Source organism: Gambusia affinis, linkage group LG18 (genome assembly GCF_019740435.1).
Source record: "Gambusia affinis linkage group LG18, SWU_Gaff_1.0, whole genome shotgun sequence".
NCBI classification, from domain to species: domain Eukaryota; kingdom Metazoa; phylum Chordata; class Actinopteri; order Cyprinodontiformes; family Poeciliidae; genus Gambusia; species Gambusia affinis.
This window is the reverse complement of record NC_057885.1, coordinates 20,893,633-20,917,295: the sequence shown is the minus strand read 5'-3', so window position 1 is coordinate 20,917,295 and position 23,663 is coordinate 20,893,633. Positions and strand designations below refer to the sequence as shown.

Here is a 23,663-nt window from a genome sequence, read left to right as displayed (position 1 = left end):
TTCTTATTATACTGTCACAACAGTTTCAACAAGTATGTAAAAGTCATTTTTAAATTTTTATAAAAGTTACATACTGCAGCTTTAATGGAGGAATGTCATTGATAGAGCAGGCGCTTCTTAAAAAGACAGAGGCCCAATTAAATTACAAAGTCGAATTTCTTTTAAGTAATGTTTGACATATAGAGAATTTTTATAACTGAAGGTAACACAATTACTTGATTGTGCTGTAAAATGACAGTGGATGGATAACACATATTAGCCCTTTAAAAATATAATTTCTCATGTTTTTCATTTGTTCAGAGCAGTTTATTGTTGCTTCAGTAGTGAATAATCTCTAGTGAGGATCAAGATGACACCAGAATCCTTACACACATATTTTATTAAACTCTTTGTTATAAAACACAAAAATAACTGTATTAATCCTTCCCCTCAACACCGATCACAGATTTGCCAGAACTATTCTTCCCTTTACTATAGGGCTTCGTGTCCAACTCCTTCGCTTGCTCCAGCTTGGCATCACTGCAGGATGGCGGAGAGTATGTCGAACAAAACCTGTCAAGCGCCGCTTTTAAAAAAGATTTTAAACAAAAAGGACAAAGAAAAACAAAGAAACAGAGTCACAATTCTGATTTTCAAAGTCCCTCCTTCTGTTCCACTACAACCAATTAAAATTCAAGCAATTATCTATTTTTTTTTGTGGGCAACTACCCACATCAAAAACTGCCACTGTACGCCTGTTTTCAAAAAATGTTTAAGAAAATATTTTGTTGTCTAAAGCCCAACATGACTTAAGATTCTAATTTTTCCAGGTTTTTACAGTCAGGAAGTTTTTAAGGAAACTATTTTGTTTTAAACGTTAAATTAGAAATGTCTATTAATTTCTCATGAAACTTTTGCAATGAGGCAACTTGGCCTCATCCAGCCGAGTGAGCTTGTTCACATAGATGTGCAGATGCATTATCAACACAAGAAAGCTGAAAATGTTCAACTTTTGTTGCTGTCGTGGGAAACTTTCACGTTTTACTGTCGTTCGTCGCTTCCCATGTGACCTAAGTAACACTCTGCCAGTGAGAGGCTTTTAGGTCAAAAGAGGCAAACTACTTACATTTAATCAGATTTACTTGAATAATTTTTGGGAAAAATACTTTTAGGAGGATTTTTACTAAATTGTACTTTTTATTTACGATGTATTGCTACTTTTTCTTGAGTAAAACTTCTGGATTTTTCTACCCACTGAATGAAAAACAAACATTTTAACCATAGATTGACCAGCCACAGACACACACCTCTCATAAGTTCTGTATTGAAAAAACAAAAAAATTTGGAAAAATTTTTTTTGTCTGATTTTGTTATTTCATAATTATAGTATTTTTATTAATTAACTTTATGTTTTGGTCCGTCTGATGGTGTAATTTTTAAACAGGAAATTGATAATATGATCAGTTACTCAGTACTTGAGTAGATTTTTTACCAAATACTTTATTATTCTTATTTGAATAATTTCATCGATGGGTACTTTTTACTTTTACTTGAGTAAAAATATGTTGAAGTGGTGCGGTTTCAACATATTTACATTTTTTTAGCTACTCTACCCACCTCTGAAGATAGGTAGAGTGATTAATCTGCATTACGTAATATTAACAAATTAAACTTTTCAGGCGAGTTAATGCTGACAACCTTACAAATAAAACATATTTTCTTTGCTCTGTTGGTAAAATACCTGATTTTTGTAGAAGATTCCTTCCTCATAATTTCTCACGAGGACCTGAACTCTCTTTGGACAATCGGCTCTCGTGATCTAGCTTCTGTTTCTTGTTGCTCACTCTGGGTGATGAAGACGGTTTCCCGTCTTTCCTCCCGGAGGACGACCGTCTCTCACGACTCCCTGAATGTGAGCGACAGGGAAGGGAGGACGGCTTTTTGAGACGTGGAGACCAGGAAGGAGGACGAGACCTAACAGAGAAGCAGAATGTGGCTCAGGCAGATTTATGTATGATAAATTGTTTCTGCTTTTTCTTTCTCCTGACAAACCTGCGGGTGTATCTATGGTTATAAGGTGATCTGGACCGAGAGCGGCACCGAGACCGGGAGCGGGACCGAGACCGATACTGGGACCGATACTGGGAGCTGGACCGAGACTGGGACCGAGAACGGGAGCGGGAGTTGCTCCTTCGACCCTCTGAGCCGTAATACTGATGGAGGTTTCTGTCGATGGAACTGAATGTCGATGGACTTTCAGCTTCAGCACTAAAATTATGATGGTTTAAAACAAAACTGGAAATTCAAAGGACTTAAGGTTTACTTCTTGTTTAAAATAGAGGGATTTTACCTGAGGATTGGTAGAACATCCCCATCCCAATGTGGATATCTGTGGAACAAGGAGAAGAAAAAAAAATCTGTAGTTCTTCTTCTTTCCTAACAATGTTCGTTTGATCCATGAGTTACTAGATGAGACAGCTAAGATGCTTTAGCTTAGCATAAACAGCTGTTACCTCTGTAAAAGGATTTGGGCCACTAAATCCTCCTGCTGTCTTTTTGCCATGTTCGCGGTCTGGGACATGTTCAGTTTTACGAGTTTTTGTGTGTGTGATTTTGGGAACTGACGGTCTGACGGGACATCTACCGCGCTCCTCTTTAAATTTGAAGATTCCCATGTTAATCTGAAATATGTCAACTTTCATCAGACTTTCATCTGAGAATTCTAACTTTTCTCTGGCAATTTTGGCTTTAATTTGAAATCTTAGAATGCTGACTTTAATTTTAGAATTTCAACATTAATTTAATTTTAATTTGACAATTCTGAGTTTAATAAAGATTCTAACAGTCTGGGATTTCTGACTTTTTTTTTTTTTTTTTTTACAAATTCTGCCTCATTTGAGAATTCTTACTTTTCTGTGATACTTTTGAATATAATTTGAGACTTTTGACTTTAATCCCAGAATTATTTACTTTAATCTAGCTAATTCAGAAAATATAAACAAGTTTGGTAATCTTATATATCCTAAAACAGAAACTTTTGTTTAATTATTAATGTCAAACAGTGATAAAAACTACTTTTCTGCTTTTTTATATATCAAGTATCCGCGTTCAACCATTGATTTGGTTTGAAACACCTGAAATGCATTTGTCATCTTGCATAAAGAAATGAAGGACAGTAAAACTACTGATATTTTCATTTATTTATTTAAAAAAAAAAAGAGTTTAGGAGAGGACCTACTGTGTCCGGAGGATTGTGCAGCTCTCCAGGTGAAAGCTGGAGTTCTGGTGTGACAGCCAGTCCTGGGAGCCAGAACAACAGCATATTTACAAATATTCAACCTAAATCAAAATCAGTTAACTCTGACACTATTTAAACACAGTGAGATTTTAATACTACAGTGCTCTAGATATTAAAGTATTCACATTCCTTGTTAGTTTTCTACGTTTTGTCACATTCCAGCCACAAACCTCAAGTTGATTGTGGTTTTATTTAATATACAAACACAAAGAGAAGCATGTATGCTTTATAAATATTTATGTTTATCTATTTGTTCAACCTCTCTGTCAGTTCACACAAACGAATGTCCTGGCGCCATGTTTAATTCCCAACAGGAAGTTGTTGTTTTGGCTAGTAGAGTTTTATCTTTTCCCTACACTGCCCCCTATGGGTGTGGCATGTTTAAAACAATGCCCAGTAGTATAATTCAGCGGGTTCAAGTGGGTGATTTATTTTCGGAACGATTTTTGCCGTATCGCTATGGTGCTGGCCGGCAACTTGTCTTCGGTGTTGTTTCGTGTTGCTAGGATACGAACAGCCGTTGCCGTTCTCAGCTCTCGTTGCTTGTTCAATAAAAACCTATACAATAAATGTTCTAAAGCTTTGCTAACATCAGACGAAGCTAACGTTCGCTCACCTCCGTGTGGAAGCACTTCTTGTTACAGATGGAGCAGGTGTGTGGGAACCTTGACGGCGCGGCTGCTATATAGTCTTTAATCATGGCGAGTGTTGGAAGATGGTTGGAAATTAAGGTCTTCACAGGCGGCACTTTGATTGGAGACAGTTTTGCATATGAAACAGCACATGGTAAAGCTTTCCTAGTTTTACATGTTGCTTTAATGTTATGCTTCAGTTTAGCTTTCTTCTTCAAGACTTGCACTCTTTTTTCTTGATCTTTAACCATTGAACTGCTGGGATTTTTGGATTTGGACATCTGCTTCAGAGTAGATTGAGGAATAACTCTTTCAGACTTGGGCAGCTGGGTGTCTTCCTGTGTTGGTTTGTCGCACTTTTCCAGTGGTGACTCTTTCCTACCAGTGGGACTTGGATCATCCTCAGTGGTCGTTTCTGTCGTGTTGCTAACAATATCATATTTAGCAGAACGTCTGTAGTCAATCACTTTAACTGGCTTCAGAGAACCAGGAGGCGTTTTATCCCGACCTCTGGGTCCGTCGTTTTTGGGTTCGGGAGGGTTTTCAGCAGCTCGTTTCTTCTTCCGCAAGAAAATCTCACGTAAAACCAGATGTAGATTTTCAGAAGTCAGCTGATCCTCAGGGTATGACTCTAGTTCTTTTAGGTCCTCTTTGTCCAGTCCAAACATGTTTAGGACTTCGGCAGCTGATTCTGGAGTATACCTGCCAGGAGTTTCTGGTTCTGGATCAGCCTTCCCCCTTACAGACCGGTCGGTTCTGGATCGCTGTTCTTCTTTATCTCCAGAGGAGCTGACCGGGATGGACCTGTGGCATTTTCCCATCGGTCTTTGACTAGACCCTGGACTGCGGGACCAAGATCGTGACCTCTGACTCTGCTGATCCCGCAGGTTGTTGGACTCGTTGTTGCGACCATCAACTTTTACTTTTTGCTGTTTCAAACTCTTAGAATCTGCAAGCGACTTCTTTTCATTTTTTCTTTCACCAATAAAAACAAAAAGGAAACAGAAATAAAGATCAGATCAGTAAAAAATACAATCTGCTGTTGATTGCTTTTGTCTCGGATGCAGAAGTTTACCTGGGAAGCGGTTGGATCTTAGCGACCCATTCAGGATATCTGTGGAACCAAAAATACTAATTTAGCACAAGGTAGAAGGTCAGGTGATGGACGCAAAATAAATTCTTCAGCTAAATCCATCACTTATTTCACATATTTTAATTATTTTTTGAAAGTACATTCAGTGCTTTTTTGTTAATTTTTTGGGGGTCAAAAACAGCTAATTTTGTTGCTCATGGTTGATTTGTACAAGTAATCAAAATGGTAAAAACATCCAAGGAGGTGATTAGTTTTTATAGTCACTGTATGACAATCTCCAGGGGAAGGAGGAAGTTAGTTTCTTGCCACAACAAGTTGTCTACCAATAAATTAACCAAGGATAAGTCTAGATTAAAGGAGAATGAAGTAAAAACTGACTTCAGCTGCAGGAGAATCCGGTTCCCAATGTGGTTCGTTTCATTCAGGTGGAGGAACCAATGCTTGTAGAGGAAAAAAACAACAAAACATTTAAAATTACTTTAATATAGCATTAAAAAACATTACTGGACAGTTTTTTCACCAATCAAAGGGAGTAAAATGGAGTGAAATTGGAGCTCTAAAGTTAAACTCATTTCCTGTCAGCAAAGGATTGACCAGGACTGTAATCCAAAATGAGTCATTTTGTCTCATTATTTCCTCACTAATGAAAATTATTTCCAAATTAAATGAGAATAAAGTCATAATATTACCACATTTAAGTTGAAATAATATGAGAATAAAGTCATATTTAAACTTTGTCATACAAGTTTATTCTTGTAATATTATGACTTTGTTATAAAACAATGACTTTATTCTGATAATATTATTTATTCTCGTACGATTTTTTACTTGTGTTGTTATATCTTCATTCGTAACATTATGAAAATTATTCTAGTAATTTCATGACTTTACTCTTTTAATATTATTTATTCTTGTATGATTTTTTTTCTTGTAGTACGTTGTAATATAGTAGTCAAAGATAATGATTCTTATATCTATAGAAAATCAGCCCTTTTTTTACATTTTGTACATTAATCGCTACTTCTGATAATCCTTTGAGTTAGAATATATCAATCATAACAAATAGGAAAATTAATAAAATAAAATTAAAATGTATTAATTGAACTTAAATAATTCAAATCAATTAATTAATCCAATGCAGCACCAGAATGTAGTTTAAATTAAATTCTTACCCTCAATTTTTTACAGATTACATCGCAGAGGGAACACCGGTGGGGAAACAACCTCGGCGTGACGCCGTTATAGTCTTCGATCATGGCAATCGTCGGCTGCTTGCCCTCCGACATTTTCATTTGCTTCAACACCCACTCCCGGACTATCGACGGCAGTTTGCTTAAAATCGACATCTGGACTTTACAATTTTTGCTGAGTGGCGATTTGACAGAAGAACCTTTCTCAGACTTTTTCGCTGGCTTGTTCTGTCGATGCTCGTCCAGCTTCCATTCTGATTTCCGTTTCACATTTTTATGCTGCTTTGGCCTCTGCTTTTCAGTTGTTTTCTGTCTGTTTTCAGCGTTACTGTTAGAAATGACAGTATGTGTGGCAGATATTGCGTCCTTTTCCTTTAATCGCTCAGGTGGATCAATATCTGTTATAGCCAAAGATGTCTTCTCTGAGACTAACGCCGATGTACTTTCTTTATCTGGTGGTAACTCATCTACAATCCAACCATTGTTCTTTTCTACATCCACATAACTAGAGTCCCTCAGTTTGCTTGGCTTCAGGATACTTTTTAGTTTAGGTTGGGGTTCAGAAGACTTTCCTTTTATTTCTATCTTGCTAAATATCGAATGCAATACGCAGGACAGTTCTGCAGGCTTGACTTGCTTCAAAATGTGGGGGTCGAGTTTTTTCAATCCGTCTTCGAGGCCGAAGCTCTGAAGAATCGCAGCGACTGGTTCTCCTGTATGTTTTAGATGACTGATCTCAGACGAGAAAATAAATCTGCCTGGAACTGGGTTTTCATCGTCTCCTGACTCTGGAATGGACGGCATGTCGTCTTTCTGTTCACCAGACACAACCTCCAGTCTGCCATCAGAACCAGACAGAAACTCTGGTGGTTTGTTGTTAGTATTTGGTTTGAAAATGTGGAGCCAGTCCAAGGAGAAATTACCAAAATCAGGACCTACATGGGATGCTGATGGCCTTGCAGAGGAGGAAGGAAATTCATTAATTTCATTAAAGTAAGTCTTCCAGTTCATATCACGATGTTCCACATGTTTGACACGGTCTACCAACTTATTATTATCCGATTCAGGTGTGTTTTGAGCTGGCAGGTAGTTGTCAAGAGATGAAGAACCAGAAAAAGTCAACCTGGATGCAGTTCCAGGATTAGAAAATTCCTTGGGAATATTTTTTACTGATGGTCCATTCTGGTTCTGGGTGGATCGAGACATGATGTAAGTAAACTCCAGATCTTCAAGTTTTTCCAAACGAGATCAATCCGGATAAAAACACGCTCATTAGGCCTAAAATCAAAAGAAAAGAAAATATATATAAGAGACAAAATGAGAGCGAAAAGGCAGGCTTGTCACGACAGCAAATTCTGGATAATAATTTGTCCCAGAAATATTTGAATAAATGATAATGTAGTTGTTTTGAGACCATTTTCGAGTAATATAATGGTAGTGGAATAATAATCCAAGAACATATCCTAAAAGATTAATAAACTTTAAATTCTAATGAATATTTAACACTGCACTGGAAGACATTTTACCTATCCAAAATAAATGAACAAAATAACAAAAACAACAAATGAAAAGAATTATGAAGTCTGAAAAGAAATTTCTAAAACAGGGAAAGACAACAAACCATGGAAATTGAAATTAGTGAGATTGTTTTAATTGATCATGGAATTAATTAATCTCCCACAAACTCTCACATGGTGCTTCATCTTCAGCCACCTTCCCTCCTTCCACTCAACTTTCCATTAGTAAACTTGAATGAAACACAGAACGAACAGCTAGCTTCTTTAGGAAGCACAGCATGACATTTCTGCATTAAACTCCTATTTTATTAGTTTTATGTTATATTTTGATTTTCTGATTAACTGAATTTGTTATTTTTAATCAGCTGTAAGCCAAAAATCATCAAAATTAACAGACATAAACACAGGAAATGTAGCACTCAATGTGCACTTTTTGAATTACTGAAATAACTTTTCTAATTATTTGAGGTACAGCTGTATATAACTCATTCATTATATTAAAGAATAATAATACGGTGCAAGTTAATGACTCAATGTAATTTGCCAGGTTTCCTTTGATAGACAACTTTTTACTCAAATTAAACAATAAGATCTACTTTACTCAATAGTTTGATAACTAGAGTCAAAATGCTTGTTAATAATGTGTATTTTTGACGAGATGTGTTGTGAATTATTGTATTCTAAATAAAATACATTGAATTAACGCTCAGAAATTAAAACGTAAAACCTAACTACTACCAGTTTAGCGGAAGAAACACCGATCACGTGATGATAACGGATTCATTTCTGACGATAAATGCGACTCTTTATCGTTCACGATGACCTCAAAACACTACTTTGCTCAACTCCAATGCTAGGAAATATTCTGCAAAATCCTTTCCAGTTATTACGAAGGACATAAAACATCATGTCAGAAAGAGGACTTATTATAAGTCAGAATCGCCTATGTCGATAAAAAAGAAAAAAAAAACTTCTAAATTAAAGTTATTATTTCAGCATAGGTTCCTGTTAGCAGGAAGATGTTATACCTGATGTGAGCAGGTTCAAGCTAAGAAGCTATCGTTGCTAACCGTCAACCGTTGATTACGTCCCGGTAAAATTAACAGACGTTGCCAGGAAATTCTTGCATAGGTAGCATTGTTATGTCGTTCATTTTGCAATCTAACGGGCTTTACTGTGCTGGTAACACCGTTTACCTTATACGGATGAACCTGGAGAACGTCAGCGGTTCTTCTTCTTCTTCTTCTTCTCCTCCCAGTTTGACTCCAAACTACTGCCGACTGCTGGCCGGGAGAAAAGCTGCGGTCAGAGACTTTGGAGTTGGAGGGATGATTCTTGGAGCTGATTGGAGGAGACTCGTGCAGAATACCAAGTCGGGACTCGAACCAAAGACCTTCTTGCAGCCAAGCAACAGTGCTTGATTTTGATATTGATTAAATATTTTTGACTATATAATAAAGCTAAGTTGGTTTCACATAGTTAAAATTGAACATATATATGACCCTAAAGATGTAATTCTATTTTTTTTAAATGGTGGTTCTGTGTGTAATTATTCAGAAATAGGACTTTGTCTGATGCCTCATAACTCACCCTTGCTCTCATTCCATGCCATTGATTATTTCCTCTAAAAAGCAATGAATAGCAGCAATATTTTTGATACTTAAGTGCTTCCGTGAACAGGTAAGGATAGATATGTGCTGTATAAAACATGTTAATTACATTTTTTTGCACAAAATCATTCTTAGATAATGAGATTTTAGTCTTACTTTGTGCTCCTTTCAGAATTAGCAGTTTTAGAGCCTCTTGTCACTTTAAATCTAAATAAATTGCTGCTGGCCACGCCCCTCCAACTCAACGTTTATTAAACATGGCCGCGGCCGTACATCTTTGTTCCTGAATAAGACTCAGAAGCAGAAATAAAGACTCATGAACAACTATTAAGAATGTAACAAGAGATTTCTGAATGGCAAGACAATAACAAAACACCTTTCTTTTAAAGCAGCCGTTGAACACAGCGGTATAACCAGTAAGCTAGCTTGCTGCTCGTCTGTGGGTGGCGCTGCGCTTGGGTTGCTAAGTGACGGACTGGGCTCGTCTGGGGTTGCTAGGTAACGGGCAGTGCCTACCCAGCCACTGCGACTTGATAATCTGAAAGTTTTTAAAACGACCTGTTGTCCAACCACCTAAAAATATTAAATTATTAACATAAAGCATAAAGTATTTTGTTTGTATTTTTTGTGTAGAAACAGGAGAGACCCAAATGGAAGTACAGAAAGTGAATTTTGCACAAGTGGTTCTTGCTGAACAACAACAATGTGGGGTCAACATACTGAGCTTTATCCCCCACTCTAAAGTTAGAAAACTTCCCACCAGGACACACACACACACACACACACACACACACACACACACACACACACACACACACACACACACACACACACGCACACACACACACACACACTGTCTAAATGCCTGCAGCCAAGTGGGTTGGATTATAAATAGAAGGGCAACAGAAATCCCCTCCTGACATATTCCACTCTGCACTGACTAGCAAACATCATTTGTTCTTGTCTGACTGTATAACACTTTGGTTTTTAATATTATTCTTTGGGAGTTGTGAATTGAAGTCACTGTGAGCAGTTTTACAGTCGGTAAAGTCAAAAGTTCAGGCTGTGAAATCTCCTAACTGCCTTTCTCTCTGACCGCTTTGACCCAAACCATGAGATTCGGATTATCTCAGTCATATGGCATAAAGGGTTGGGCTTTTGGGTTTGATTCATGTAGTTGGACAATAAATTGTACATTTCATTTTATAGTCTATAATAATAATGTCTTTTTCTGATTGAAGTACTTACTACAGTTTCTGGAATGTGCATTTTTACTACAACTGTTTAGTTTAAAAGTAGGACATAAAAAACTTTATCCATGGATTGGAAATACATATAGTTTAGTTTAATTAAATGAAAGGAGTGCTGTTTACTTTGTACTATTTTAACACACCAGAAGATCTAATCTACACTGAAAACTAGCCAGGAAAATTTGTGCACCCCTTCTTTCCTTTAATAACACCAATCAGTCTGTAGAGCAATTAAATAATGACTGTTAATACAAACAAAATCTATTTAACAGCTATTAAAGCAGTACTCAGACATGTCATGAATTTGTCTACAATTTAATTGAAATAAACAAAGAGAGTTTGTGTCAATTAGCAATAAATCAATTAATCATGACAAAATTAAAATGAGCTCAATATTTTCCATTTGCTTGATTTATCGTGTTTAAATGTTCATTTTAATTTAGAGGTTACTGACTTTTGAATGTGTTTTTCTTGCGTTATTATAACATTATCATTATATTACTTCAAAATGGTCTCTAAATAATATTATAATTTATCACTACAACATCTGGGACAATTTATTGTCCAGCAAGTTTTGTTATTGTGACAGTTTTATATATGCCTGAAAAATACATAATATCACCCTTTTAAGGATTTAAAGTTGAAAAATGTGTTATTTTTCAAGGGTTCAAATATAAAATTTGCCTTTATTCATTTTTACTTGACACCTCTTTTTATACACTCAGCCCAGCGTTAATCAGATCATTTATACACTCATAGCTGCTCTGCTTGTCCAGTAAATTTCATCCAAATTGAATCTCCAATTAATTTTCTGTATGATGCTTTGATTGTTCCAGCAGAGGAGTGTGTAGATAAACAGTGGCATGTTGTTGGGAGGATGATGGTTGGATAAAAAGGGCCACTCTGTGAGTGTGTAGCCCTTTAAGCCAGTTGTGATTGAAGGGACGGTGTGTATCTGAGCATGAGTCAGCTTGTGGACGATTGCTCGGCTATGCAAGTGCTGGGGGTAGGAGGGGGGCGAGACAGCTGCTCCACCAGTCGCTCTCCAAGCCCTTATTCATTCTTCCTCTTCTCATTTCCTTATCTGTCTTTAGATGGATTTCCTAGATGTGTCTTTGGGATATATGGACCACACTGGGTGTGTTAGTGTTCATGGGATCTGAAGGACCTGTGCTTGTGTGTGTTTGAGCAATGCTGCGTGTGTTCATTCTGTGTGCGGAGCGTCTACAAACGCCGGACGACGACATCAGTGATGCCTACTGCAGTGTCACCTATGAAGGTAAGGATGGTGACCATGTGTGAGTAAAAGTCAAGGAAAATTATGGGACAAAAACCTATAAAAATATTTTTGCATGCGTACATGGAGGCCTTTTCCAGTTGAAGTTGTCATCAAACTCTAAAACAGCTGCAAGGTTATTAGATAAACCTTTCTAATATTAGCATTTCATAGGGTGCGGCCGACACAGGAAGATGTTAGGATGATAGGAAAGAGTGAGCAGCTAAATTGGGGACGAAGTGACAGATAGGGAAGAAGAATGTCACTGTGTTTCCTCTGAAGCCTGGTTGTGTTTATAGCCAGCACCAGACTCTCAGCAGTTTATCCTCTGGGAACCCCGACACTCCTCCCTCTCACAGTCATGCTCATGAGGCACTGAATTGAAGCAGCTGCTCCAACAGTTAGACTGAAACCAACAGTTAGACTGAAACCAACAAAAAGTTTCTAGACAGACAAAATTTCTTAAACTGAGCATGTTTCAGGTGTTATACCTACTATCTCGGTAGATCTGGACAGTAAATCAGTAACAGTATACATTTCAATAGACACTTGATCAATATCAACAGATCTGATAGAATAATAAATATATATAAAATATTCACTGAACTGATAGGCAGAAAAAAAGACTTTAGCTGTTCAACCTCTCCTGGCTACCTAAGCTAACTGGGCAGAATCAACTAACTCACTCGCTCTTTGGTTACCTAGCAACTTATTAATTCTTTGGTTACCTAGCAACAAGCTGTTGAGTAACTTGCGCAGCAGCAGTTTCAAGTCCCACCGCTCAGTCTCCTAAATACTTAAAAATAAAAAAAACAATGGCGTCTTGATTGCCGTACAGTGATTGTTAGATTTAAAAATCACTGACAATTGATTGTCAGGGATTGTGGTGTACTTTGTGCTGACAAAGTACACCACAATCCCTGACAATCAATTGTCAGTGATTGTTAGACTAATAAAAGTACTTTGTGCTTTGTCAGTACAAAGTACACCACAAATTGATTCATCAATTTTTCCAGGTGCTGAAAATACAGTTTTATCTACAGATTGGTTGTTTTGTTCATCTTGAGTAAACATTTAGTACGACTGAGTTCTCTATCCTTGCATTAAACTTATGACACTGTTGGAGCACAAAGGTTTCCCTGTGTGATATATGCCAGAGCCTGCAGTACACAAAGACCAACTTGTGACTATCCAGACAAAAATCTGGACTTGAATAAACCATTATGAACCCTTGCTGAATTATTTGCCACTCAGTTGTCAGTAATCCATTTTTAGAAAACGTGTGTTGTTCTACTCTTTATTTTCATATTTGACACCAAATACTAACCAAAAGTTGGCCAAGAAATTTAACTTAAACCTCAGTGTTATGATGTAATGTCACATGCTTTACATTGTTCCAAATACATCACTGAAGATCCTCGTTAACAGGGTAACTATTCACATCGATGGAAATATTTATACACATATGCACAAATATATACAATAAATATATACAGACAAGACATTGTCTAAATCATCCACTACTAATATTAGCATATTTGCACTGACCTCACTAGCGCTAATATTTCTCTTCACTAGAACCAGATTAGCATCTTTGCTAAGAGAAGTAAGGCTAATATGCTAGTTTAACTCTGAAAATGGCAGATGCTGAAAAATACATAAGTGAAAACTTAGCAATTTGCAATACTTTTTAGCGATTAACACCATCGCTAGCCTTGATTTTTTTTGTCCTTTTTTATGCTTCTTAAAGCATTTTATTTGGTAAATAAATTTGTATTTATGCTAGGCTAAAAAAGCTAATATAATGTATTGACATTGTATAAGCCTAGTAAAAATATGAAAATATTAACAGAAATGAAAGCCTTGCAGCGATAACTGACATTATTGCTCGCATAGAAATGTTTCATTTCTATAATTTTATTTAATAAAGTAAATTATTAATTATCAAATAGGAGTGTGACAAAGACTACCTTATTAACTCCCACTCTCTATTCATTCATAAATTGTGTGGTTGCCTCTGTAATTGTTAATGTTTTAATTTGTTTTATGTACACATGTTTTTGCCTCATTATGTCATCATCAATATTTTAATATTAGTATCCATAGTTTCTTAATCATATACTATAATATGTATGTAGGCTTGCTTTACAGTAATTGTAATTAATTAGAAATTAATTGCATCACCTCTAAGAATTGTTTTTATTTGACCAAATTTAGTTTTATATTTCTAAAAAAATTTATCAAAAAGTATTTTGATTGTAGCTTCTCTACTAAGTGTTTAAAAAATATTTATCAACTGTATTAAATCCGTAGAAATTACTTTGTTGTGATTTTTAGTTTCGCTTTCTCTCCAAAGTAATGGAACATTGTGAACACAGTTTACCACCAGTAGGCGGCGCTATTTTACTGTATGTGCTTGTATTTACCGTGGTATGGACGTAAAACTGGTGATTTTTAAATAATAGGAAATACATTTTCAAATAAAGGTTAGTCAAACAATTTGCCTGAAAAGGTAAATGATGTTTAATACAGTTAACAAAAGCAAAAACATTCTGTTTTTGTAAGTACATTTCTAAACCAGTAACTATCTCTTAAATCAATTTTGTATTTCTTGATTTTATTCTTTAATTTTCAGACGACGTGTTTGTTGAAATCTCAACAAACTTTCTCAAATGCCGTAACATATTTTAGAGGTTAAAAAAAGGTTGTAATGCAGTTTTGAAAACAAGATTTTGAGCCGTTTTGTTTTACTGAAAATATCAGATTAAAATCAGACCTAAACATTTACCAAAAGAACAACTACACACAGAGACAAAATGAGTGAAGGGAGTAGAAACCGATATTTTTCTGGCAAATATTTGGCTGAAAAGGAAACAATCAGGAGATAAGAGAGGAAAAGAGAACAGGAAATGTTGAGATTTCCTTTGAATGTGAGGTGTGTGCTCCTGACAGACTCGCTTACTGCAGTTTTTCTGCACAAGAGATTCAGAGAGGAAGAAACCAGAAAAGACTGCTTGAGAAACAGACAATCCGTGGATTTTTTTTTTTACCATTAAACAACTTCATCAGGTGGAGATTTTTTTCCAGAAGAAACCCAGAAGATCTTTATTTCCCATCCAAGGCTGATTATTGTGGATGCCTCGTTATGTAAGCCATTGCTTCTTCCGCCCTGGATCCTTTCGACCTTCTGAACTCGGTCACTTCTCATTCATTCAGATCTGAAACTGTCAGATCCGAGGGACTTTTTTCAGCCCTTCATCCCAGTTGGATTCTGCTTCAGCCATGTTGCGCTGCGTTCTTCAGCGGGCTAACAACCTGAGGCGATCTGACCCTCTGGCCAGTGTCACGTTTAGAGGTAAGGGCACAGCTCTGGCGAAATGTGTCAAAACATCCCAAACCTCCTTTGTTTTAGAAGGGATTCATTAATATACAGAATAATATTTTTAAAAAAAAAGAACACAGACAAGCAAAATTCAGAACTAATCCCAAATGTTAAGAATTTAAATAATAGATTTCGCTAGAAAAATCATGAATTGTCATTTTTTGAGGAGTGTGTAATAATAATATAATTAATAAAGTAAAAAACATATATATACACACTTTAAGGAGTATGCTCACATGCTTACTTCTTGAATGTCTTGAACTATAATTACTATAATATTAAATGTGTTATTGTTGTTTCTCCTACCCACTCCGGTTTGGCTCCACCAAGATGCTAATTTGTTTTATTAAATAAAATTATAGAGAGGAAGCGTTTCTACGCTAGTAATACGATTAATTATCACTAAAAGTTTTTATTTATGTTATGTTTCTGGAAACTTTTTTGTTTTTTTGAGTAACACGTTGTCAAGACGTTAGTCTTCTTTAGCCTAGCGTAGACACAAATTTATTTACCTGATAAAATGGTTTAAAAAGCAAATCTGTGTTAGTTATAGTGCTAAGCTCCAAATAGCAGCACTGATTGCTAAGTTTTTCACTTACACATTTGTCAGGGTTTAACATTTGTCTGCCACGTTCTAAGATAAGCTAACATATTAGCCTTGTTTAGCTTAGCGAAGATGCTAATCTGATTTTAGTGAGGAGAAATATAAGCATTTGCAAAATCAGTGCTAATATGCTAATGGCCTTCAGTATTTTTTCTTACACCAATTTAATTATTTCTACGTTTTAAAACTTATGCTTGCATTTTAGCATTCAGTCTTTTGCCTCATTGTACAAATAGTAATGTTGGAGTTCGTCTAGCCAGGTCTTGGATATTTGATCAAACCATTCTGATTTGATTAAATCCTTTGTTTGCATCCATAATAGATGTAATGTACGACTGAATGGGTAACAAAGGTAAACAACTGTTCTACCTGCCCTCCATCATCTTGTTTGTCCAACTTTTTTTGTACTTTCCATAAGTCGGTGTTTGCCTCCTTAATGAGGTGAACTCTGCGCTTAACTTCCTGCCTTTGTCCAAACACAATTTCCTGGTGCCATCAGACATTTACCTCCCTGCTGCAGCCCTAACTTACATCTAATCTCACTGCTAAAACAAAGTCTCACACCAAGACCAGTGAAAAATGGACATGACATTCAAAACAAAACACAACACTTCAGCCAGAAAGATTAATTTCTACTTCAGTGACTGACCTAAAACTCTTTAGCGTTATTGATGTGGCATGTTTCCTTTTCCTGATAAGTGAAGTCTGATTGGATGATGAGCTTTAGAAAGCTTGAACATAAAGCTTCTTAACACATTTTGACACAATGTAGCTACAATTGAATAGACTGTATATAAATATTAATTTTAGGTCTTTCCCAAAGATTCTCAATTGGATTTACTTATGTACTTTGACTAGGCCATTCTAATCCATTGATATTTGATTTATACCACCTAATAGCAATGTTTCCATCCACTTCTCATGTGAATTAGTTTCCATTTTCCATCTTAGCCGATTCTCTGGATTATGCTCCTTGTCTGGCTGAGTACCCAACTTCCCTCTGAGGTTTTCAGAGAACAGTTCAATTTATACCAACATGATGTCACACTTTACACTTTAGCACTTTTGTTACTTAAAAATTCTCCTCCATTTCACAGTTCTGCACCACTTTGTGTTGGTCTATCACACTAACAGTGTTTTCACACCTGGTAGCCCGGTGACTCGGTTTGATTTGGGACCAAAGTTGCAACATTTGTTACATTATCAGCTACTGTGGTTTTCTTCCACACTGCACTGTCAAACAAACCAAATTCTTTGAAAACCTGTTCCCCTCCTCACCTGTGGTGGCGCTACACAATGAACCACTGAAGGAAACAACACAAAAACCTCAGAAGAAGACACGGAGCACAACTTCCTTAACAAAATGTAAACAAAAATGGAGCGATGCCAGATTTTAGTGATTGTTTGATTTCTCATTGGTGTTTGGCAAAAAAATGACAAACTTTTTCTCCTGCTAGCGCTAGGCTTGCGTGTTTATTTAAGGGTGAATTCACACCAGTCCTGTTTAATCTGCTTTAATCCAACTCCACTTCACTTGGGGAGGTGTGAAGGCATAATCAGACTCTGATGTGGACCAAACATTTTACTCTGGTCATCCTATAATCCTAGGTTCTGGTTTGGTTAAAGTGAACCCTGGTGAAGTTGGAATGCATGTGTGTATGCCAAGTGGCGCAGAGTCCCCTCCAAAAGCAGGAAGAAGACTACAGTGCAGGGAATTCTGGGTAAATAATACAACCAATACAAATGCAAGAATCTCACTCTAACAGGAGAAATGGCTTGTTGTTTTTTCCAAAAACAAAAGACAAATCCTACAACCTCTAAAATCTGACGCTACTCCATTTTTGTTTAAATTTTATGTAGAATGAAGTTGCCAGTGTCTCCTTCAGATGATTTTGTTGTTTCTTCAGTGGTTTTTGGTGCAGCACCAGAGGAACTGGTTTTTCAAAGGATTTAGTTAATTTAACCAACTGAAAATATAACTGATGTTGCAAAATGGTCCCCAATCAAACAAGTCTACAGGACTATCAGGTGGGCAAACAACCTCAAACCTTTTAAATTAATGGGAAACAATGTACAAAAGTTCACAGGGCAATCCCAAACAGCTTATTACAATTTTACACTGACATGTTCTTTGTTATGAACGTCACAACCCAAGATATTTTAAAGGTTTGTATTTTAAACCATTCAAGGACCAGCAGTGAGCATTTCCTTCACTCTGGAAAACAGACACCATGTCCATTTATAGAAATTATAAGAGATCAGCAAGGAAACAGTGGGAGGAGAAGCAGGCAGAGCCGTCGTATGGAGGTAATAAATCCCATTTGGGATATAAACATAGGAAGGGGCAGATAAGTGTGCTGCTGTCAGTACTGGAACCTGAAGATTTTCCCTCCTGTGGAAGATTATTTACATGAAGAGAAGGCTTTGGTTTATGGAAACTGTATTTATTTATAAGTTTATTTATTTATAAGTTATCAAGTCGCTCTGACCACTGATGCTGCACTTTAGTAATGTTTAAATGATATTGTGTGGACTGTTTTTCCTCACTCCTGCATCTGTTTGTCTGCAGGTGCAAAAGTGATTGAGTTTGACAGCAAGTGGTTGTGTTTGTGTGCAGAGTGAAAGATTTCCTGAGAAACAATAAGTTTTCTCATCCATCCAAACCAGGAATGAAAACTCAAAACACTGCTGATTATACACTGAGACTGTTGTCTTGTATCTGTTGACTGTATAATTTAATTTCCATTGATCATACATCTGCACAAATTTGAATTATGAAAGCAAATTTGCTCCATGGAAAGTTGCCAATTTTGAAAAAACTCAAGACTTTTGAGTTTTTGCATTTCCCTTACAAATGTACACAAAACTTTGTCAATATTTGACTAATCTTGAAAAATAAAAAAAAACGCACATTTTCACTGTGTTTCTATTAAATAACAATTAAAATCACAGGTGAATAAGTTTGTTCACATAAGTCAGTTAGAAACATGCACATGTCATCCACTAACTACTTCCTGTTGTCTTCTTCGTCGTTTCCGACAGTAGTAACATCCGGTCATTGATCACATGAAAAAACACTTGCGTTTACATTGGCCAAATTGGAGTTATGAAAATAAAGTTTGGGGTGGAAACTTTTGCAACACAAGAGTCACGTGTTCAACAACTGAACGCTACTGCTGGCGGAAAGGAGAGGAAAACAGCAGGAAGTGGTACGGGGGTAATTTTGTTCTTTTATTGCCTCAATAAACTTATTTATCTGTGATTTTCATTACGTTTCTTATTTAAGGGAAACACCGCAATTGCAACGTTCTGTTTTTATGGCAGCAGCAGAATATCGACAAAGAATTGCATCACATTTGAAACTGAGCTAGTTTAGCGCAAAAACATAAAAAAAAAGAGTTGTTTTTTTAATTGCCGTGCTTCCATTAAGATAATTTAATTCCAATTTGCTCAATTTGGTGGAAAAATGAAAACCACTGCGTCTCATACCATATTGGTGTTTGTGCACAATTGTGCTATAAGAAAAGACCTAGCTACTCCCTGGGTTCTGCTCCTAAAATAACACATGCAGTAATGCTGGCTGACGGACAGACAAACACACGGGGCCGTGCAGCTCTAAACTTGGGTTTCCCATGCCGGGTTCACTCTGCTCCCTGTTCTATTCTCAGATCATGACAGAAAATGTGCCAAGCTGAACCAGGCGGGAAGTTAATGCTGCGTTACTTCCTCTCAGATTCAAACTCAGATACCAGCCCGAGGGACATTTTAGGGCTTCACACACAGAAAGTAACGCAACCTCTCGACCTGTGTGTGGAAGGGTGGAGATGTTTTTTAAGATATCCTCTAAGAACGGAGGTCCACTTACGTAGGAGCTTCTCAGTGTGCGTGTGTGTGTTTGCACTTTGTTGGCCATGTGTGGGTCTAACATGTGTGTGTTGTGTGATAGAAGTGGGAAAAACAGGAAAGAAAACAAGATTTTGAGGGTGTGCATTACAAGAGGTGGAGAATGGTGCGTTTTTGTTTTTAACTTTTGGAATTAATGGAGATCAGAAGTGACCAAAGTGCGGCCCGGGGGCCATCTGTGGCCCTCTGAATGATTTTGTGTGGCCCCTCTCTACAGTTCCAGAGTGAGACAAAATTGTCGTGTAAACACGGTGATTGATGCAGAGGGATAATTTTGTTTTCAATTGTTTTAGATTAACAATTTTTTCAGACAAATAAAATCTTAAATCTACAAAAGAAGCTACAACATTCATTTAAGTCTAAAGGGATTTTTGCATTTGTAGTGATTTTGTAGTATTATTGCTATACAAAGTATTATTAGTCGTATTGTATGCTATACAAATATAGCAACGCTTTCTCAGAAAATAATCAAACCCTCAACCCTCCCAAAAATATTTACTTTTTATGACCCTTTGTTAAATAAAGTAAATAATTACTTTATTATCTGAGCAGATAAGATAATGAAAGTCACAAGAATTTTTGCATTTAATTAAAAAATTAATTAATTCATAAAAAAAATCCCACATATGTTTTTAACTTGACTATTTTGACCATTGGGGCAAAAGGTTTGAACACCACTCACTCAAGAGAAAATCAAAAGTCACTTTGTTTTTAATCAATAACATTGTAATCCTGAATTTATGCCCAGTTTTACAAAAAAATGTGTACTGCTCATGGTTTTTCAGTCAGTAGAGTGTTAAATTCTGCAGAGATTATACTTTTAAACTTTGCATTAGTGTAAATTTAGGTTTGATGCTAATTAGATTCATTAGGGATTTAAGGAATGAAACAATCATAGTGTGTTATTTCATCTATGCAATTTGGACTGAGTCAAATTATACACTTTTTACACAAGAATTATTCATTTCTTGGACATAAAAACATTTTACTGAAAAAGGAAGTTTATTTTTTAATTCCACTGCTCTGATTTTTCTTTGTTTAATTGAAACGCAGTTCATGATAGATTAAAGTCCTTGAACTTTGGGGCAGTTTCTTCGATTGTGTCCAGTTGAGTCATGAACAACACAATGAGCATTGTTTTTATTTCCTTCTGTCTGGTTGAATCAAACTCCGGTCTGGATTTCTTCCTCTTATCCACTGAAACTGAACAAAAATAATGATAAAGGTCTTCATCGATAACCAGCGATGGCTCACATCCCTGTGTGTGTTTATAGTTTGACCTGGGATGACCTCTGTATAAATACTATGAACTGAATTTAGATCTCCTCTGTGGTTGATAACCTATTCTGGCTGTTCATTGTCCCGTCTGACCCTTTCTGCCTGACAGGGCAGGAAATCAGAGCTCAGGACTTCATGTTGCAGGAAGTGGCAGAAAGATAACACACACACATAAGGACATTGTTTGTTGGTGGTTGTTATTTGAGAACCGATTCAAAATAACAAGCTCAGGTTAGCTTTGAAATCAGAGTTGGGACTGATTTGGTTTTGATTTCAGATATCAATAAAATGTCCTTTTGAAGACAAAAAAGACTAGAAGACAACACAGTCCATATGAAGCAGATTCAACCCTAAGTACATTAAGTAGAAACATGTTTGTATTAAATAACATGAAAAAAGTTAAGTTTATTTATAAGGAAGTTCAAAGTGCTTTACATTATAAAAAATATAAAATGTACCAATTATGAAAGATGCAATAAACATTACACTTAGTCAAATGCTACAGTAAAAAATCATCAATAAACATCAAATAAATTGATTAATATTTAATTTATGGTGTTTCAAAATCAGCTCTGATCAGGTGGGTTTTTAGTCTAGATTTAAATGAACTCAGTGTTTTGGCTGTTTTGAAGCAGAATGCCGCTTCTCCTTGTTTGGTTCTGATTCTGGGGATGCAGATCAGAACCAGAAGACCTGAGAGTTCTGGAAGGTTGCTATGACAACAGCAGATCTTTAATGTATTGTGGTGCTAAACAGTTCAGAGATTTATAAACTAACAACAGTATTTTAAAGTTTATTCTCTGAGTTACAGGGAGCCAGTGAACTGGGTGATGTGCTCTGACTTTCTGGTTTTATCCAGGACTCCAGCAGCAGCGTTCTGGATCTGATTGATTTTTTAGTCAGATCTGTGAAGACACTGTTCCAGTTATTAATGCGACTAAAGATAAATAAATTTCCATAGATCTTTCTGAGACATTAGACCTCTTATCCAGGAAATGTTCTCCAGGTGATAGAAGGCCGACTTTGTAACCGTCTTTATGTGGCTCTGAATGTTCAGGTCAGAGTCCACCACCACTCCCACATTTTAGACCTGATCTCTAGTTTCCAGCTGTGCTATCGTTCCTCCAGAAGATAAAAACTTTAGCTTTGTTTCTGTTCCGCTGGAGAAAGTTTTGGCACATCCACACATTTATCTGTTCAGACACCTGGTGACATCATAATGTCAAAATTGTGACAACAGCAACTTTAAGTTGATGTTTTTCTGTTGCTGGTTCCACATAGATGTAGCATAAAGCTGAAAGTGATTGTATAACAAGAGTGCAGTTGTTTTTCAGCTTAACTCATTCAAATTGACTCATTTATCTAATACAACAACATTTATTTATTGAATTTTCAACCAGCAGCTTCACTGGAACCTTTTACATTTTGTTCTTATTTTCCTGGATTAAAAACAATATCATGTTGCAGGGTCAGTTGTAATCTGTCAATGTGACTGTGCTACTTGTCCAACATTTTTTATTTCTGCTTCAGGGTCAAAGAAGAAGACAAAGGTCATTAAAAACAACCCCAACCCAGTCTGGAACGAGGTGAGTTTCATGTTACCCAATTATCAAAATACCAAACTTGATGAGAAACTTTACATTCTAATATCTCAGGATATACTTGCAATATTTTGACATATTAATCTATTACCTTTAATTATGCATTTAATTAGTATTATTGAATAAATATATTCTTTGCTGGAGTTTCAAGTTTTAAGAATAATTTTTCATCCATGTTTTCAAACACGTTGGTCTGATTGATAATTAAAATAGAAAAATTGTTATTTTGTCATACAAGCTAATCTATACCTACCAGAAATCTGTAGAATAAGTCAAAGCTAATTAATTTTCCAGTATATACAGACTTTAAAATAAAATATTTACTCAAACAGCTAAAGTCCAGCAGCAACACTCATGCAAATAACACATTAGAATAATTTTAACCAGATCTAACTGATGTTCAGAGTTAATTATTCTATTTTGAGAATTTATCTTTTGATTTCTCTATGCAGTTAAAACATTTAAATGCTTTTATGATGTTATTTCCCCTCTGTTAGGGATTTGAATGGGACCTAAAGGGGATTCCTCTGGACTCTGGAGCAGAAATTCACTGTGTGGTCAAAGATCATGAGAAAATGGGAAGAAACAGGTACAAAATTTAAAATATCTCACTGTTGGTTTTTACGAAGAGTTCATAAATTTGCAATAGCAATAAGTCATCAAGTTGTTTGAACAGTTTTAGTTCCAGTTATTATTTCTAGAGGAAAATATTTTGGTATTTGGTTACTTATCAATGTTGATACATCAAACTACTAACCCTTAGGTGTTTTTGTGTATTTTCCGTCAAATTATCTTGTTAAAACCCTAAAAAGAACTTAAGGTTAATAGGTGTCTGCAAAATATGTTAATGACACATTAAAAAGATAAATAGAAACAATAATATCATGTAATATATTATTTTTTTCTAAATAAACAATGTGCAAAAAAATTATAATTTGAGAAAAAAACAAAACAAAAACTATTTTGAGGTGGAGGTGAGAAACTACAACACAAAAATAAAATTTCACCAGGGAATTTGAAACCAAAGTATTCATCTTACAATTTTAATAT

At 36.0% G+C, this 23,663-nt stretch overlaps 2 protein-coding genes across 12 annotated transcripts in view; one reads left to right on the top strand and one right to left on the bottom strand.

The window, feature by feature from the left end:
* Positions 1-361: 361 nt before the first annotated feature.
* Positions 362-9,123, bottom strand: LOC122820276 (zinc finger protein 638-like). 4 transcript variants are annotated; one of them, XM_044097550.1, is made up of 10 exons: positions 8,906-9,122; positions 6,175-7,470; positions 5,381-5,442; positions 4,985-5,023; positions 3,894-4,884; positions 3,218-3,279; positions 2,330-2,368; positions 2,032-2,217; positions 1,721-1,953; positions 362-565 (listed from the first exon to the last, which is right to left on the bottom strand). In XM_044097550.1, the coding sequence occupies exons 2-9, from the start codon at positions 7,396-7,398 to the stop codon at positions 1,746-1,748; spliced, it is 2,811 nt and encodes a 936-aa protein (XP_043953485.1). In that variant the 5' UTR covers positions 7,399-7,470; positions 8,906-9,122; the 3' UTR covers positions 362-565; positions 1,721-1,745. The 4 variants fall into 4 exon arrangements, with proteins under 4 accessions (XP_043953485.1, XP_043953483.1, XP_043953484.1 ...); XM_044097548.1 differs by having other exon boundaries at positions 2,032-2,247; positions 8,906-9,120; XM_044097549.1 differs by having other exon boundaries at positions 2,032-2,247; positions 8,738-8,916.
* Positions 9,124-11,530: 2,407 nt separating this feature from the next.
* Positions 11,531-23,663, top strand: part of dysf (dysferlin, limb girdle muscular dystrophy 2B (autosomal recessive)) — an 88,259-nt gene continuing 76,126 nt past the window's right edge. For 3 of the 8 annotated variants that reach the window (XM_044097541.1, XM_044097542.1, XM_044097539.1), the window contains exons 1-3: positions 11,531-11,848; positions 22,543-22,598; positions 23,111-23,202. In XM_044097541.1, the coding sequence (XP_043953476.1) occupies positions 11,761-11,848; positions 22,543-22,598; positions 23,111-23,202 (236 nt within the window). In that variant the 5' untranslated portion in view covers positions 11,531-11,760. Of the gene's footprint in view, positions 11,849-14,851; positions 15,201-22,542; positions 22,599-23,110; positions 23,203-23,663 lie in introns of those variants that run through there. The other 5 variants (XM_044097547.1, XM_044097543.1, XM_044097546.1 and 2 more) reach the window with 3 other exon arrangements.